At 43.0% G+C, this 18,533-nt stretch overlaps 1 protein-coding gene across 3 annotated transcripts; it reads left to right on the plus strand.

The window, feature by feature from the left end:
- Window positions 1–4,668: 4,668 nt before the first annotated feature.
- On the plus strand, window positions 4,669–18,247 carry LOC143331303 (protein FAM163A-like). 3 transcript variants are annotated; one of them, XM_076748030.1, is made up of 6 exons: window positions 4,669–5,115; window positions 5,850–5,907; window positions 12,336–12,439; window positions 14,223–14,246; window positions 14,379–14,493; window positions 14,937–18,247. In XM_076748030.1, the coding sequence occupies exons 5-6, from the start codon at window positions 14,401–14,403 to the stop codon at window positions 15,312–15,314; spliced, it is 471 nt and encodes a 156-aa protein (XP_076604145.1). In that variant the 5' UTR covers window positions 4,669–5,115; window positions 5,850–5,907; window positions 12,336–12,439; window positions 14,223–14,246; window positions 14,379–14,400; the 3' UTR covers window positions 15,315–18,247. The 3 variants fall into 3 exon arrangements, with proteins under 3 accessions (XP_076604145.1, XP_076604144.1, XP_076604146.1); XM_076748029.1 differs by having other exon boundaries at window positions 5,850–5,902; XM_076748031.1 differs by having other exon boundaries at window positions 4,669–4,886; window positions 5,850–5,902.
- The last annotated feature ends 286 nt before the right edge of the window (window positions 18,248–18,533 follow it).

Here is an 18,533-nt window from a genome sequence, read left to right on the forward strand (position 1 = left end):
TGCATTAGCTTTGACTTTTTAGAGATACGTAGTTCTCACAGGACGGCGACACTACAAACATATGATGATCTTATAGAATATGATGCATTGCTGAAGATTTGAGTCACCAGCAGTGCTTAAAGTAGTTCAGATTTGCCACATCAACAGCAAATGCAACAAACATATGAATAGAGTTTATGTAAATAAGGTTTTAAATGCTGGACTTTTGCTTTCAGTGTATTGTCACTGTGTCATATTAGTACTTTTACTTAAGGATTGGAATACTTCTTCCACCACTGATTATCATGTTAAATCACACCAAATATGATCAAAAGACCCAAAACCAGGACACTCTTGTGCATTACAGCACTCAGTGCTGAAAGATTCAAAATGCTCCGTACTGAAACTGCAGAGTTGGAGACATTGTTGCTGGGCGAAGCAGGTAAAACACGGGTGTAATTAATAACACTGATGAAGGCCGTGTTCCAGGGTCCTGGTATTGCTCACGCTAGCTCACTAGAGAGGCTTCCTGGGACATGAGCTGGAGCAGAGCTATAGTTCATGTTAGCAGTAATTTTTTTTATTTGCTGGTTAGGGATCTCCACATACTTTAGGCCATGTATTGTCAATGTGTCACAGCTGGAAAAGAGTGGAAGAAAACATCCTATTGCATAAAATTTATAAAAAAAAAAATTGGTTTTAGTGGGAGATTTGGAATAAATTCAGACATGCTGTTCAGATTTCAGTTACAGAAGTGTGCTTTAGGATGTCAAACATTTAAATAATGTTTGCTAAAGTTGCAGTTCCTTTGCTGAGGGATATATAACGTGGAGGTGTGCTGTAGGGAAGTAGAAGTAGTTGTGCACAATAAAATTAAAAGAGAAGTGGACATGTAATGTGCTTTTCAGCATAAAGCCAAAATCAAGAGAAACTTGAGAAAATTGAAGCTCAGCTGAAGTGAAAATCCACCTGTGGGAAAGATGGTGGTGTTCCACTCCTTAATGATGCAATGTGGAATTCACTTGACAGGTTCTGGGTGTATGGCAGCGACACGCAGCAGTGAACAGCCCCACAGAGAAATTCTTGATGGAAACAAACTGATCTAATTAGCTTTCAGTTTAGTGTGATCTGAGCTGCGCCTCCCTGGTTGATCAGCTACCTTAATCTCCTCTGTGGAGGAGGCTGCACATGAAGGATAGGACACTTTACCCACAGTGCACCAAAGCAAAGATAACTTCAGTCCTCCTTGCACTGCTGTACATCACCTGAACTGTGTGCACCATGTACAATTCAAGGACGTCCATAAAGAGGAAAGGCCCGCAGTTCTTTGAAGGTTGAAAATCTGTTTTCACACTCTGAACTCCAGGATGTCCCGTGCAGGCTTAGTGGTGTTTGAGTCTGGCGGGCCCAGAGGCCAGAGAAGGCACTTCACCATTTTGGTGTTTATGAAAACACTTTCGAAGACCATTTGGCCTTCGGAGGAGTGTGGACAGCCGGAGCTCTTTCAAACCTGCTGTAATGTGACCTGACATTCAGCCTAATATCTTCAATTTAGTTACTTCTGGGTAAAAGCCTTTTTTATGTGATGTTTCTATTAGTCTTCTTCTGTGGTGGTGCTGGATATAAGAAAGGTTTTATTGAGGAATAAATCAGTTTGTGTTTTTACTAGTATAACATGATTTACTGCAGCTATAGTCTGCTTGTCGCTGTACCTCACTGGATAGCAGCAGACAATTTTTGCCTGTCAGGGACAATAAAAGATTTCATAGTTCATATTGAGCTTGCAGTGGGACATTTTGACCACCTTCTCTTTTTAGAAATACTTCACATTCAGCTTTCAGTAAAGAGGTTTTTCTTTTGGAAACTGCAGTGACAAATTATTTGTTACTCGCAGAGGAGATTTTATCAGCCTTTCTGTGTTTACAAATGCAAATGCTAACAGCTCTGTGAGGCACAGCGACGATTTGAGCTAAATGCTAACGTCAGTATGCTATCATGCTGATTTAGCTGGTTTAGCATTAGCTTCCTACGTATGCTAGCTTAGTTTAGCATTTGCTAATTAGCGCTTAACACAAATTAAAGCTGCAGATGATTAATAATTGGTTTTGCTGTTATCTGTGCATAAACCAAAGTACTGAACGAATTGAAATTTTAACCTGTGGATGGCGCCAGATGAAAATAGTCAACCTGACGGTGCCACTAAAGGAGAAGGAAGGGGTCGTTAAAGTCAGCAGGATTCATCCTCTGGGGAACATGTGTCATCCCTTTATTTTTGTACATTGTGTAAAAAGAGAATTAAACCTCGGAAAAACAATGCACAGTTTAAAAAACAGATGAGGCAGCTCATTCATGAATCCTCTGCTCGTATCTGTAATTTTGATGGAAATGACATCGAGCTTTTCGCCTTTGTCCACCTGTGCCGCCGTGTCTCACCACTTCCTGGGGTCAGGAAGTCACAAGTCAGCCTTTGGAGTATGTAAGTGTGCCACGAGTCGAGTATTGCCGGTAAATTAACCCAGCCTGTGCTGTCAACACTAACCGGTGGTCCTGCTCAGAAAGGCTTTGTGACTTTGTCCCAGAGAGTTGCGCTCATGCTGTGTTCCGCTGTCAGAAGCCATTCTTTCTCATTCGCTCTCTGTCTCCATCTCTTACACTGAGTACATACGCAAAGAGGGAGTGTATCACAAATGCATGCAGACAAGCTTGGCCATGAATCAGAGAAGATTAGATTTGTTGAGCGCGCACACACGCTCTCGACTTCACCCTGTGTAAACTTTCCACCGCTACACTCTGTGTCATTCCTGTTGTCATTCTAATTTCATCTGAGGAACCCTGCCAAGGCAATAATGAACTCAAGTCATGAGGCAGGGGCCATGCTGAGTGGTTGTGAGTCGTTTGGTGTGTGCTTGCATGTGCGTGTGTGTCTGCGTGCAGCAGAGTAAATGGGAGGGAAGGTAAATGGAGGAAGAGCTGGTGTTAAAGAGAGGGGCTGGCCAGGTTCACGCATGTTGTTTGTGTGCGAGTGTGTGTGTGTGTGTGTGTTTCCGTGTGTCGTGTATAACATTGTGCTGGTTTTAAATTAACCAGTGCAGTGGGGTGGATCATCTAAGCTGCTGTAATGTGTCGACTCCTTTATTCAATTTGAGCAGTAATCTTAGAGCTCCCCACTGGCCTGCCTTCATCAGCCCCCTGCTACAAAGCTAGCTTAACGTAGCCAGAGACACACTGAGGCAGAGGCATGCTAAAGAGATGAGCCACTTTTCTGGATCAAGATTATACTTAAACAAATGTAGCCAGGCTAAATCCCCTCATTATGTGGGTATTATGGTCAAGATGGATCTTGTTTGCGGAAGCCGTTTGAGATGTTGGCTCCGGATGCTTTGGGGAATTAGAGAGATGAAGATAGTGGAACAAAGATGTATGAAATAGTCCTTTAGTCACATGAATCTGAGGTTAAGAGATGGCTGACCTTTCCTCACAGTGAGCCTCGGCATCCTTTTTGTTTTCCTTTCTGAGGCCAGCGGTGTGTCTTCTCCTTAAGGCACACCGATCTGCATGTGGTTCCCTGAGATTTCAGCAGGAAATGAGCCTGAAACAGCTTTTCAGGGTGGTCACTCTAATGTTGTTTACTCTGATATTTCAAGTGAAATCAATCTGTTTCTCATAATGCACCCTTAAAATGGAACTAATGGCTCCATAAATGATAAAAGTTTTTCACTTTTTAAGCTTCCAGCTGTGCAGCTGTGTCTTACTTTTAATAGCAAAAAGTCAGCCATTTCCAATTTTAAAGCTTAATAATTCACTTCTTTTAAAGTCTGCAGGTGTAAATGCCTGATTAAAGACCAAATAAGACAAAGTGTCCTGCTGCAGGAGGACAAACATCAGCGAGACAGATTTTTCACAATCTGGCAAACCAAAAGTTTCTTTTGAACAAGCATGAAAACAAACCTAAAAAGCACGAGTAGAAGAACTATTAACCTCTCATAAAGCTATTAGTTAGAACTTCTAAACCCTTTCTAAAGAGTATTGTTAATATTATTACTCATGGATGGAAGTACATCTTGTCATTGCGGCTGTTTTGTGAAGCCTATAATCTATACTTGGTATGCTGTGTGGTCAGTAATTTCAGAGGAAAGTAAAAGAAGAGTCCTCACTCATTGCCTCTACTGAGGTGCCCTTGAGCAAGACCCTGAACCCCCAAAAGCTCCACTGAAGCTGCTCCAGCACATCCACACATCAGGTCTGAGTTTATTCTCAGGTTCATTGAACTTCTCACCGTACAAAAACATAGCGACTTTAACTTTGTGTTCTTTTCTTTGCCCTTTTTTAAGCACTTTAACTTTGTCCATGTCCCTCTAGCACCTGTATTGGAGTACTGGTTTTGCCTTCACTGAAGTTTTCTCTCAAGATGTCTCAAAAACGCATGAAATTTGGTTGAGATTTCTGCCATCGCACACTGACACAGCCGCTCACTGCAGGATCCTTAGGATTACAGAGTCAAGAAATCTTTTTATTTATTAAAAGGATTAATGCTGCAGCAAAGACGCTGAACCTCCACCACTGAGTGTCTTACTCCACCAGTTTTACGCTTCCATCTCTGGATGGTGACGACCCTGTATCCACTCACACCGCCACCGCCCCCTCCCATCCTCCGCGTGAAGTGACACCACACGGTTCTGCTGCTGACACCGTCGCACCCCCTTGCTGCTCTTCCCACCCCGCCCCACCGGGACCGGCGGCAGCGGGTGCCAAACCGCCCCCACGGGAAGCCGCGCTGAGGACGCGGCCATGCCGAGCGGTGACACTCAGCAGCCGGATCGCCGCCTCGTCTCGTCCGTCTCCAGCGCTTCACGGAGGAGGAGGAGGATGCCATGAGATTTCCCACAGGCCCTCACTGGCACCTGGCTGTGAGTGAACCGGGGGGAAAGAGGGGATAACCGACGTGATGGTTCCGGTTGTACAGCGAGAACAGGGGGGCTCCGTGCGTCTTTTATGACCGGCGCTGGGGAGGAAATCACCGGACTTTAATGTGTGTGTGGAGCCGCGTACGATACTGGACCGACCGCAGTTATTTATATCAGTATAAAAAGAAACGGTCTCTCAAACAGGTTGCTGAGATTTCCTTCGATCTGAAAGGTAAGACATGTTGGCTTTACAACCATCCGTGCGCCACTTCACGGCTCTGCGCATCAATTCATCCGCTTAATTGAGTGAAAATGAGGCTAATCAGTGATGTAACAGCCGCTAAATTGACCTCCAGCCGCCAATTCAGTTAAAACATTAGCTGTGTGCATATCAGAAAAGTATTGATGAACGTTTTTCTGCTGCTCAGAGGTCGCACAATGGTGTAGTTTGTCATTACTTGCAGTGCAACGAATGAATCACATAATCTGGACCTTAAAGTGAGGAGATTGATTTAAGGTGGGTTTATTCTTCCATCCTATTCCTGCTATTGAGAATTCACTAATTATACTTAATATACTGAAAGAGAAATGGAGAGAGTTTGTGGCCATTAATCAGAACAAAATCTGTACTCAACCCCGCATGAATAGGGCCACTTTTAAACGTATTTAATACATCATTTCTTTCTCTTTTGTGCTGTGGAGTTAATTTCTTTCAGTCTAGAAAATCAGTCAGAAACTACATTTTCTTGCATGTGATACCCTGTGAGTGGTGTGAGACTGAGGGGGTGGAAAAATGCACTGTGAGTGATTAATGAATGAATTTCTGATGTGAATGAAGACAGATAAAACCAACTCGTCCTGTAGCTGCAGCCCTGACCACATCACTGCCGGGGCCCGAGGCGTCTCCTTGGCATCAGGGTTCCACTGATGTCATGTCTCTTTTTTTTTTCTGTCTTTCTTTCCCAGGGGGCTTTGCAGCACAGTCGAGGATGCTATCCCCCAGATGGTGACTTCTAGAGGTACGGTGTGTGTTTGAGCATGCTTATTTGCATTATGTCTCTGTGTGCACACGCTGTTTGCCACACTAGAACAAGTCGAAAGGGAGGCAGCTCCAAACCTTTTTGCCACAAGCTTGTTCGTGTGGCATCTCTGATCTCTGCTCTGCACATCATGGATCTCGCTCTGGGCGAACTGTGTAAGTGAAAGTGTTTCAGCTCTCTCTCTACAGCACGTTTGGGTTCCCCCCCTTTTTTTTTGTTTTGTTTTCTGAGTTGAATAAGCTGGATGTGCTCAGTCCGCACATCCAGCTCATTCAACCATAAATGATCCAAAATAAATAACAATGAGGTAATTATGACCCCTTCAAACACAAGAGCGAGCGTACGTGTTGCCAGTCATATGGAAAAAATGGATGACTGAGTTCCGTTTAGACTATTTGAAAATGAAATCATCCACTTCCCCCCCCCAGCTCTTCGCTGTCTTTGTTCCCTCCAGCTGTGGGTGTCTCTGTCCTAGATGTGGATGTGTTCCTCTCCTCACACGCTGAGATGAGTGCTTTCAGAGGCGGACCAGGCAGAAAAGTCCAGATTTTACTACCTGGCTAAATTGCCCTGTGATGGAAAAATATTGTTAAAGGAATGATACTTGAATAATTGAAGCCCCAGGGCTTTAAAATTGCAGGGACTCGCTGTGATTTCCAGCGCAAAGTTCGAGGCCACCTCAACGAAATATTCATATCATTATTTAAGAATGGATATATCAAGGAGCCACTCAGGTGCTGCCGCCCTCTCGCTCCATCTCCCTCTCCCTCGTATCTTTCTCCTGTTGTGGAATCATCGTTCAGCTTCTCTGTTTCTTTTTCCCCTCTGAAATGAATTAAAACTCATCCACTTAATGACTCTGTCTCTATCTAATGCCGTCCTAAATGGGAGCTTAGAATTAAACACAGATGACTTTCAAAATGAGTTTTTGAACCTATTCAACATAATGCCTCTCAAATAATTGCTAAATTCTGTGTATTTAGCTGCATTGACACAAGATAATGAGACTTAAAGCCAGGAGACATTGTAATGTGTATATATATATATGGAATTATATAGACTATAATGGGAATACAAAGGACAGCAGCAATTGACAGAAAATCAATCAATTGATCTCAAACGTTTGCTAAGAGTATGGCAATTTGCTGATATTCTCTGTTTTCTATCGTCGTTAATTGGTTTTAGACCGGTGGTCCAGCCCATTCTCACCAGAAAAATGGACGTATAAGGTCGTCTGTGCGTGCAGGTCATTACGACCCCCACCTTTATCGTACCAGCCTGTCGCTGGTCGTCTCCGATGGTGATACACTAGATGTCGCTGTACGATCAGCGAGCTCACGATGGGCATTTCCCACTACAATATTTATTAGGTGGAGTGAGGAGATTGTTAGCTTAGCATAAACAATGGAAACAGCTAGCCAGCTCTGTCCAAAGTTACGTTCTGCGGTTTATGTCTCACTGTTTCTTGGTCTGACTGCAAGACTCAAGGCGGTCACAGGCCAAGAAAGAGCCCAGAACCTGAACCCACATCAAACCAGAATGTTTTTACTCTTTGCATTTTGTACAATCAAAAGACGAGATATGGCGTGTTAATTAGTACATTTTAGATGAAAGAGGCTGATTTTGTTACCTTAGGACAGAGACGGACTGGCTCTTTGGCCTTGTTTCCAGTCTTTATGCTAAGCTAAGCTAACCGAGTGGCTCCAGCTGCATATTGAGCAGACAGACATAAGAGCAGTCTCAACTTTCTCATCTAACCCCCTGCAAGAAAGGCGATTTCCCAAAATGTCAAGCTCCTCTTTTAACTGGGAGATGAAGTTGGGTTTGCTAATTAAAATTTCCTTTCAAAGCCTCTCTAATTTTCGTGGTTCGCTCAGGCCTCACATGGGAGAAAAATCTCTTAATTTCAAAACACAAATCATCACCACATCATCCCACATGAAACTTCCGAGGGAAGCAGTGTTTCTACCTCTCCAGCTTTCGATCGGGGATATGTTTGGCGCTGGTTGTGTAAGAGTGTGTGTCTGCGCTTGTGTGTTTCTGTGCATTGGCATTTAGCTGACTGCAAGGATTGTTTCATTTCCCACAGAGATAACAAATTAAAATATGACACCTCTCTCAGCTGCCTCTCATCTCCTGCTTTTCACTGTGTCAAGAGACGACAAAACTGCTAAATATAGTTCTGCAAGCGGAGGGTGAAACCTCTTCATCCCTCTCAACATTTCTAAAATAATGAAGGTCGAAACTAGATGATGATGTAGCTCGAACAAAGGCGTAATCATCTCACCAATCAACTGTGAAAGAGGGTGTGAAAGAGAGGGCCGGAAGAAGAGGATGTTTATTCATCTGTATGCTACGTTTGAGTGATACGGGTAAAAATCAACCTCACAATATTCTAAGTAATTAATCTCAAATTGTAATAAATATCATGATATGTCAAATACATATAAAATCACTGTTTATGTTATGGCCACGAGTGGAGAATAGCACCAAACACGATGATAAACGGCTCCAACTCTTGATTACTGTGTTGATTATTTTGCTGATGAAGGGCCTGAGTTCATATTGATTGTTGCATCTGACCTTAAAAGTCTGCAATCATGTGTGACACAGAAAAGCATCAAAGACTCACATGTGAGAAGCTGCGACCAGAGACACACCGCTGAAATGATGAGCTATCAAAGTAGCTGCTAATTAATTTTCTGACCGTCAGCCAATCGATTAATCGACCGATCGTGTCAGCTCGACTGCGACGGCCGTTAGCCTCAGCTGCTGCTGCCGTGGAGCAGAGGCTGCTGCATGCTCGTAATGCTTTGTTTAAAGTCTGCACTGTAGTTGTGAATTCATCCAAAATGCATTTACAAGCGAACTGATTTAAACTGTTGACTATTTTATGAGGTTTCTACAAAGTGTAAATTTTGACTACTAGCGGCGCACGCAACAGAATGCTAAGCCCTGTGATGAGATGGCTTTCACCAAAAGTCTTTTTATCAGCGAACCAAATATTTTCCCACACCTACGGGCGTCTTTTGTACTGATGAGTTAAACTGGGAGGTGGCTCGCGTGAACATCCGACCTTTGGAACTGCTCCAGCTGCCGTCATATTGCCAAATGTAAAGCACAATTTAACCAAATTTACAGAAAATGCTAATTAATCTGCTTCCATCCATTACTGCTATATTTGAAGCGTCTCATGATAAACACTTGCTGGCACTTGTTTTACACCCTGGAGCTGTTAGATCTTTGCAAAAGAAAAGGGCACGAGGAGACGATATAATTAAAAGTGCACCTTAACGGTAGAAAACTCTGGAAAACGTGATGTTTTGTTTGATGCTTTGCTCCACACAGATGTGACGTTTTGTTCTGTTTCCACGACACTCCACCGTCGAATTTTGCTCTCATCGTCACCCAAACTTTTCCACTTCCTCTAAGTGTAAAAACATTTTGTGCAACACTCTGTTTTTCTCTGAATCTTCTGCGTTTCCATCCAGCTGTTTTTTAATGTGCAAATTGAAAATATGTGAATGGAAACGCACCCAGTGTCTATACAGAAAATGAGCCGTAAAATGACTTTTACTTCTGGCACCCTGGATACCAACAAAATCCTCTCTCTCTGTCTCTCTCTCCCTCAGACACACACACACACACACACACACACACACACACACACACACACACTCAGACAACAACCCACATCGTAATGTGTTTGTGCTTCAGTCGAAATCCCTGCAAATCTCAGAGATCCATGTATCTCTTGTACAGTGAATAACTGGATCCTTTACTTACTGTCACTGAAGCTCCTCTGACAGACTCACACTGTTTAACTGGAGTTTACTGGTCATCTGGGAGTCGTACACTTAATTACTTAGAGGAGTTTTTGTGTTGTGGAGATCAAGATGCCTTATGCCGCCTCTGAGTCTCGTCCCCCTTCATCCCTGTCGCCTGTCCAAGTCAGCACCTGACCGGATTTATGGCAGATCCTTCGACTCCTTTCAGGGCAGAGGGTTGCGTTATATGTGTGCGTTTGCTCGACTATGTGTTTGTGTACGTTTCCCGGTTGAATCCGACAGCTATGAACCCACTGAGAGTCATATATGAACTGCGTTGGTTAAGATAGTCTGACAGCATTAGAGTCGAGTCTCCCAACCTCTGTCACTTGCCGTCTTTGTCTCTCCAGTCTGTTGGAAACTCTCTAGTCTGAGGCTTTACCTCAATGCTCCCTTTCTCGCATAATTTGGTTGCATGTTAGTCAAAATCACTTATTTTTGGTTCTAGAAAGAATCCATTGCTTTGTCTGTGTTGATATACATCAGAGAGGGCTGTAATTTCTGCATTAATGTGCTGTAGTAGTGAAACACGGGGCTTGCGGTGCCATGTAAGCCGAGGGAGCAGGAGGGGAATCATACGGTGCCGTGAAAGAGGACGATATGGCTCGAAGAGTGAATGAGAGGCAGAAGGAGGACTGAGGAGACATAAGCCAGTGAGCCAGAGAGGGAGGAGATGCAGAAATTGGGAGCAAGAGAGACTTCACATCGCTTTTAACGACATTATCGTGGCCCGTGGTGTATATAATTTAGTACGATGACGCAATGCAAGATACTGCATCGAGTGAGCTGTCTGGGAGTGAGGCTCACACACACACACACACACACACACACACACACACACACACACATTTTACATTCATGTGCATTCAATATTGAATGTTAAGATTTATGATCGTAACCTTATTTTATCACACTTTTTACGGGGTGCGCCCCACTCGCCCTGCATTTTTGCTTCCATTCGGACTGCAAGAAAGAAACCTCTGGCTGGGTTTGACTGTCGACAAGGCGGAGGGACATGTGGCTCCACAGTCCAGTCAGGCAGCAGACCAAACCACCCAACCCTAAACCACCGTATGTTTTAACTTCCTGGCTGAGATTTGACAGTTGTGACAGTGCAAGTGCCAGAATGTTTACAGCATTTCATTTGGCAGTAAGTCAAAAAAAAAAAATTACAGGCTTGGGAGACTCCTAGCTTTTAGAAAATTATATTAATACACCACTAATGAGAAAGAAGCTTCACTTTTTTTTTTTTCATCAATTTAATTGGGATAATGAAGTGTTGTTCCTCCACAGAGAACTATCTGGATGTTTTAGTTAATCAACTTGAACAGTAGATAAACAAAGTCGCCTGGTGTTGTAATTACTGTAATGGCAGTGCTTACAATGAATAACTCAACCTTAGAAATTAGTCTAAATTAATGTCAAAATCATGTGTTTTATATACTGATATACAAGGTCATTCTCTCAGAGTGCGTTAATATTTAGATCGCGCGTTTGGTGTTTTAATACGACTGCAGGGTGAAACAAATCAAGGCTCCCGCACACATATTCAATCTCCTTTGCACGCAGTTAATTTATTGCTTTCTGTCAGATAAATCTGTTTATAAGCTCTATTTGCGGCCAGGCAGTGCATTTGCTGGGTGCAGTGAAAATAATCATGTGCGCGGACTCTTGATTTCTTTTTATTTACACCGTTTTCGCTCCGGTGTGCAAGACTGTTAAGACTGTTTACCTGCAATGCAAAGCAAATACTGGAGGAGCGTACACGTGACTGTGCTCGGCAATGAGCGCTAATGCATGTATCTATATATTCTCCTAACTTTACCCATTGTCTGTCAGATATATAAGTTGCACGTGTGTTTGTGCACCAGTATCCAGGGGATCGAATGATGATGAGAGGTGTTTCTGAATCAGTCACAGTGACAGGAGACGCACGCACAGATCAGATTAGTATGCTGAAACAGTACTTCACATATGCATACAACATATTGGCCATATGGCAAATGCACACGCTAGGTGCTGCTGCATTCAGTATGCTAATCCATCTACATCCTGAGTGTCCCTTTGCAATCCAAAGCGGTCCTGTTTGAAGTCACTCACACTTTCCAGATGCTGCTTTTTTTCCTGTATGTATGTGCAATTTATGGCAGTGTTTGTGTATTGCGCTGATTCCATATGAAATCAGCAGCTGTGATATATTCTGTAAGTAAGTACTGACACAGCTAGTTGATTAATCAGACATTTTTGACAACCAGTTTAGAATTTTAAGTGATTTATTGTGTAAAAATACCATATCCACCACCTGAGTTCATCTTCAGAAATATGAGGATTTGCTGTTTTCCTCTTGTATCACTGTCAGCTGAATACTTTTTGTACTGTTTCAAACTAAATAAGCGGTTTGAAGTACACCACTTAAGGCTCCGGTACCTTGTCGCTGTCACCAGTCATTATTTTTGACATTTTAAAAACGAAACAATCACTTGATTAATCAAAAAATGCATGAATCCATAATGACAGTGATCATTAGCTGCAATCCTATATTTCTTTCATCTTCTCTTGACAGGCGCCTCTTTCTTTTCCCGCAGGCGTTCCAGCGAGAGGAGGATTTGAGAGTAACACGCCGCAGGCCTGTCATGGTTTCCTACCTTCTCACGCTCCTCCATCGCTGCATCTCCCGCTGTCTTCTAATGTGAGTGTCCATTTCATCTATTAGCGCTCAGATCACGGGAAATAATTTTTCATTTGCAACACGTTGTTAGCCACAAGAAGGGTGACAGATAAATAAATATATGATTAAAGACACCATTGTATATTTTGGGAAATAGGATTATTAGTTGTATTTCTGGCAGGTAGATGAGAAGATTGACGCTCGTGTCTGTGTGCTAAAGAAGGAGGTGTCAGACAGGAGGTGATTAGCTTAAATTAGCTTAAAGACAGTTAGCCTAGCTCTGTTCAAAAAACAACTACCAGCGCCTCTAACACTCACGAATAAACATAATGTATCTAATTTAAGTAAACAGTTAAGTATGCTAACTGCCTCCCAGCTCTGTAATTATACTGCATTCATGCAATATTGGCTCGCTACTCCAACTTGGTTGCCCTCACTGCTAGCCTTGTACTCACATCATTTTATGACCTTAATTAGCTGCTTTAGCTGAGTTACGTTCAAGAACTTGTCATGGTTTGTTGCCACACGTTGATAGTTGCATTTAAATTAGCTGAATTGATTGTATTATGGCGCGTTCACACTGAACATGAAGCAAATTTTCACCTCACGTTACTCGCGCGGGATCAGCATGTGTTGGTGTTCGTCACTCTAGTAGCGCAAATAAACACACTAAGTTGACATGTGTTGATATACTACATGTTTTTGGAGGCATCCACAATGTCAGCAGTAGGAAGTAATATACCGGCCAGCAAAAAGAAGCATCTACACGCCCCCTCGCTCGCCGTGTAGCAGTGTAGCAGTGCATACACTGAATGACAGTGTAAATACGGCTTAAGAGGCAGCTTCCACGGTGGAAACAGTAGTGCCAAGTTTCTACTGGTGGACACGTTTCAACACTCGCACTTTATATACCATCAAACTGCCCAACACTAGTTCAGCCTCTGACTGCACTCAGCACTCACCAGAAACACCCTCCTGTCTCTCTTCTCCCCTCATGACATAAAGTACATTTCCCCTGCAGCCAGCGGTCAACATGGACACAGGCACTAATTACAAGCCTGACAGCAGAGGTCGGCACCTCCGCGGCTCGCCGCTGCATACAGATTCAGCGAGGGTGAAGATAAATCCACTTTTTAATCCCAAAAGTTTTTAAAAAATAAACTCTGAGCTCTCCCCCGGCCGGTAAATGGCTCCGGATCAGAGCAGAATCCAGAGTGACTCCGGGTGTTCGTTCCTCCTGAAGCTCCTGCTCTGCCCCTGGCCCTCTCCTCCAAAGCTCCCCAGAGCAGCTGCTGTCTGTCGGCCAGCAAAACACTCTGCAAAGCCTCATGGTACACAAAGATTTTTCACATTTTCAACTGGCGCAAACAGACAGAAATCCACTTTGCGTTGACGTTGTATGTAATTGCACCATGCTACAAAGTGCGTGATATCGCAGCTCTCAGAATCTCTCAGAATTGCTGAATTGATGTTTTCAGGGTTTCTGACTCTTTTTCTCTGAAACTATGCGAACAATATGACATGAATGCAGACTTAGCACACAAACAAAGAGCGCTCTCAATCCGATGAGCGGCCTTCATCCATCCTGAACAGTTTTAGAGACTTATAGAATCTAAAACCTCTTCTGTTGGTTCGTGGTGATTTTCCCTTTAATTTATCATCCGTTCTGTATCCGTGAGGCCTGAAACTACCCCAGCTGTCTCGTAACAGCTGTGTGATAAGTTACAACATGTTTCATCACTTGAGGTTACATCATGATGTTACATGAATTTACTAATTCAGCCTACATTGGTTATCTTTGCAGGCACTATAGAAACCTTTGTTGGACGTAAGTATGCTGAATATTTTGCAGTAAATTTGAGTTCAGTCTTTGGCACTGCAGACATCCAAATGTCTAACAAGCTCACTCTCTTTTTCCTCTCTCTCTCTTGCTTTTGTCCCTGTCTGTCTCCCTCTGAAGGGTTTGATGGAGAGCTGGTCGAATGTCAGCGGGAACTATTGTTATATCCGGAGGAATTCTCGCCGGAGTGATACTGCTGTGCATTGTGGCAGTGCTCTGTTACTGTAGACTCCAGGTATCACTGTCAACTGTGTGAATGTGGGTTTACGCCTCAGGCATTTGAAAGCAGGATTTTTAAAGGTGAAGTGAGGGACACTTACAGTTAAATGCACGTCTGTTACTTTCAATCTTTTGCCAAACAAGCTAACACAATGCTGATTAAGCCTGTCCCTGTATTTCACAGTATACTGTAGTTTTTAAATCTGCATCTGTGGTGACATTTCTGCGCTGTCGTACTGGCAGTGATGCATTTTACCGACAATGATGGGTTTGGCTAAGCTGAAGGGGGAGCAATCGCAGCAAAGAGTAGGCTACAGCAGTTGCTACAACTGCTCTCATTGCCAGCAGGGGGAGACAAAAGCTGCAAGTTTTAAATAAAAATTCTTAAAATTAAAATAATTACCAATTCCCCGTCACCTCTGTCTCATCTCTGGTCTGTTCCTTGTCTACCCTCTGCAGTATTACTGCTGTAAGAAGAATGATTCTGAGGTGGACATGGGCTCCGTGGTGGGAGCGGATCCTCTCTCTCACTTTCCTTGCAACGCCTGCAACGCCCTCGCCATGGACGGCACGGCTATCAGCCCCGTCTCTCTGGACCAGCTGGACGCGGGTTCTCACCACAGCCACTGCCCCACCTGTTCGCCGTACTCCCTCCGCTCTGGACTCACAGACAACATGCGTAACGGAGGGGAGCGTCTGGGCTTCCACACCTACTACGAGAACCCGTCTGTCTCTCTGCCGCTGTCTGCCAACCCGCAGGGCTCCTCCCCTCTGAGTTACTACGGCCCCACGGACATGTTTCCTCCCCCGCCGCGCCCCTACAGCACCCAGGTCTGACCTCTGCTGCACCGTAAAGACACACACACAGATAACCATTCAGACACACACCTGACATTCACACACCGAGCACATGCCCTTTGGTTTGGGACTAAATTCAGGTGATGGATTACAGTGCAGCACAGTTACACACACGCCCACGTTACTGCACACGCTCACTCCTGCCACCGCTTCCAGACTCATTCATCCATGGGAGCGACCCATAAACTGAGCCCGCTGACAGAGCCGCTGTCTGGGCAACTAATCCTTGGACCAAACCCACGGGGAGCTGCAGAAAACAGTGTTTTATCACAGGGAAATGGTACAGAGCTGTAGAGCAGCGCACACAGGGCCACATCACATGTGTCTTTGGTAATTGCTGTTGATTGATCTCAGGTGTGATCCAGTCTAAATGTGAGCGTACCTGGATTGATGCAGTCATTCGAGCCACATTTGAAGGTGGACACATGAACATATACTAGTGCACAAAAGGGTCCCCAGACAGCCAGGTCAGTTTTCTTGTGTAGGTGCTAGAGCTGCAAATTTAAAGCAGTTCTCACAAGCCATGTTCATGATCAATGACCAATTAATCAGTGAAAGCTTCTGAAATAAGAAAAATGCATATTTTTCCCTGTGATTGCTTATTTTAAACGACTGCTGTGCACAAGAGAAATAAATTAGATTATTTATTGTATTATCTTTTTTAGTATTAGATTAGATAGATATTTAGATCATAAAAACGTTTTTTGAGTCATAAAAAACATAATTTACTAAATAATTTCTGAGCAAGTTTTCCGGATATAACTTTGTAATTTAGTACCAATTATAGGAAAAATATGATTAGTGCGAAAGCTCTCCAACGCAAGTCCCAAATGTATGTTTAATTATTATTAGTACCATTATTCTGCATATGCAGTATATTAAATTGTATGCCTGCCTGTTCACATTTTTGCATGTTCAGCTGATCTGCTGGCACTGACTAAAAAAAAAACTCTATTTTACGCTCGCAATTAATTAGGATTAATTAATTAGTGTAATTGAACACAGCCTCTGTTTCCCCATAATTAGCACCAAATTACATAGATCTTTCAGAAAACTCAGTGGCAAAGTATAAGGAAATTATTTGTGAATTACAGACCCATAAAATTAAGCTAATTTTCTGCTCCTGCTCCATCTGCTGCTATTCACAAGCGACTAATAAAATTATGAAGTTGTAGGACCTCGTTTAGATTAGATTAGGTGCTTACAAACAAAGTTCAAACAAATATCTATATCAAGTAAAAAATATATAGAACAGGCTACCCTGACGGCTCAATCATTGATGAATTATTAGTGCTTCTTCCTAAACAGTGATGGATAAGATGTAAAACAGTCCACACGGGATTAGCCACGAAATCCTCTTCTCTGTCCGTATGGACGGGGACATATCTGTTTTTGTTTTGGTTTTTTAAGCACCAACCGCAGCTTTCTGCATAATGTAAAATAAAACAAGCGCTGGGACGTGGGACCTGGGGACTTGTTGTGATGGCAGGCGTTAGCTGCAGTCTGCTGCAGCTTTACAGTCTGAATACATCTGGTTACATGATCCAGAGTCTGAAAGGACCCACACCTCTTCAGTTTCTGTTATTCTCTCCTGCATTGTTTCCGCCCCTCTCCCCTCGCTGGTGTTAACTCAAAGTTAGCCTGAGACACCCCCCTCCCCCCCTCCCTCCCTCCCCCATCCCCTGCAGCTCACTGTACACGAGGGCTAACAGTTTTTCTATCAGGTGCCAACAACAGAAACCGCTACCGGAGCTTAATTGTTTTTCTTCAGCTAAAACACATGAAGAGTGAAGATTTTTTTTTGTGTGTGCAGCAATAATTTGAAGGGGTTTTAGTCTGGTAGAAAAGTGTGAATTTAGTCCGCCTGTGTTTTCTCTTCTGGCTAGTTGTAATGAAACCACTAAAAGGATGATGGTTCTGCAGTGTCTTCCATATGAGCTGCTGTGTTTAATGTTCACGCTGACAGACTGATGGATGAAATGAAAGAAAGCTTCCTCAGACTTTAGAGATGTTGAGGCAGAAACGAGATACTTGGGATCATGTACAATACTTCAAGCTTAAGTTCTGTATCTTTTAAGCCATTATATCTTATAGAGTACAGTAACGAGATGCAGTGTTATTCCCCAGCATTTGCCTGAATCTATATATTTTTAAGGAGTATTGTGGTTTTTTGTGAGGGGTGTCAGGGTTTAAGTGTGTTTTGGGTTTGTTCCAGATGTGAATTTTCCATACTCTTCAATTTTCCCTCCATCTAGACTTTTCTCTGTGTTTCTGTCTGTTGAAATGTAACAGAGGAGCACAGTGAGAGGAGAATGGAAAGGTACATCTGGAGCGGCAAATTCACTTTGAAATTATCCTTAAATTTAGCTGAAATGTGAAAAATGTAAAAAAAAAAAATACAATGAAATTTAGTATAACAGATGAAAGATTATTAGTGAAAAGACTTAGAGGAGATATTTATTCAGTATATTCTCACACCACGTTGTTTCCACTGAGCTGTGAGCTTCATTATCACATCTCCTAACTTTTCCTCACCTCACATCCCCTCGTCGTTCAGAGGTATGTGCTGAATTTGATCTGTAAAATGACCTTTTCTGTTCATTTAGATGTCCACTCAGCACTGATGTCCACTGCCACACAGCTGATATACTCACTCAACAAATGTGGTCCCCATAGTTTGGTAAAAGGGGTTTAGTTTTTGTGCTCACCGGTTCTGTAATGACCACTCTGTTGCACACAAAGAGCACCGTTGCTGTTATTTTTAGATTCCCCGTCCCGACTGTTGAAAATTGTATTTTTCAGATATTTCTGTATGAAACTAGAGTAAGTTTTCGTATACCCTGATACAGTGAGAAAAATCCACCAAGTTTCACAAAATGTTCCTTTTTTTTGAGGAGGAATAAATGTTTATATCTGCCTGGACTTTCTTTGGTTTGTCTTCACTTAAAATGACTCAGACAGCAGATGCACAGGATGTTGAAATCACATTTTCTGGTAATGAAAAACAAGAAAAGCACCGAAATAGAGCGGGAAGTGTCGAAAAAAACCACAGAGGGAACCAAAATAAAAACTTACTAAACTGAGGGTTAATATCAAAGGCAGAAGTGAATGCAGCTACACACTGAAGCTCGAAGAAAGGGAAGTGAAACTTGGAAAGAAATGAAACCGATCTGTCGTGACGAAAACGTTGACGGGGCT

The sequence above is a fragment of the Chaetodon auriga genome, chromosome 14, assembly GCF_051107435.1.
Source record: "Chaetodon auriga isolate fChaAug3 chromosome 14, fChaAug3.hap1, whole genome shotgun sequence".
NCBI lineage: Eukaryota > Metazoa > Chordata > Actinopteri > Chaetodontiformes > Chaetodontidae > Chaetodon > Chaetodon auriga.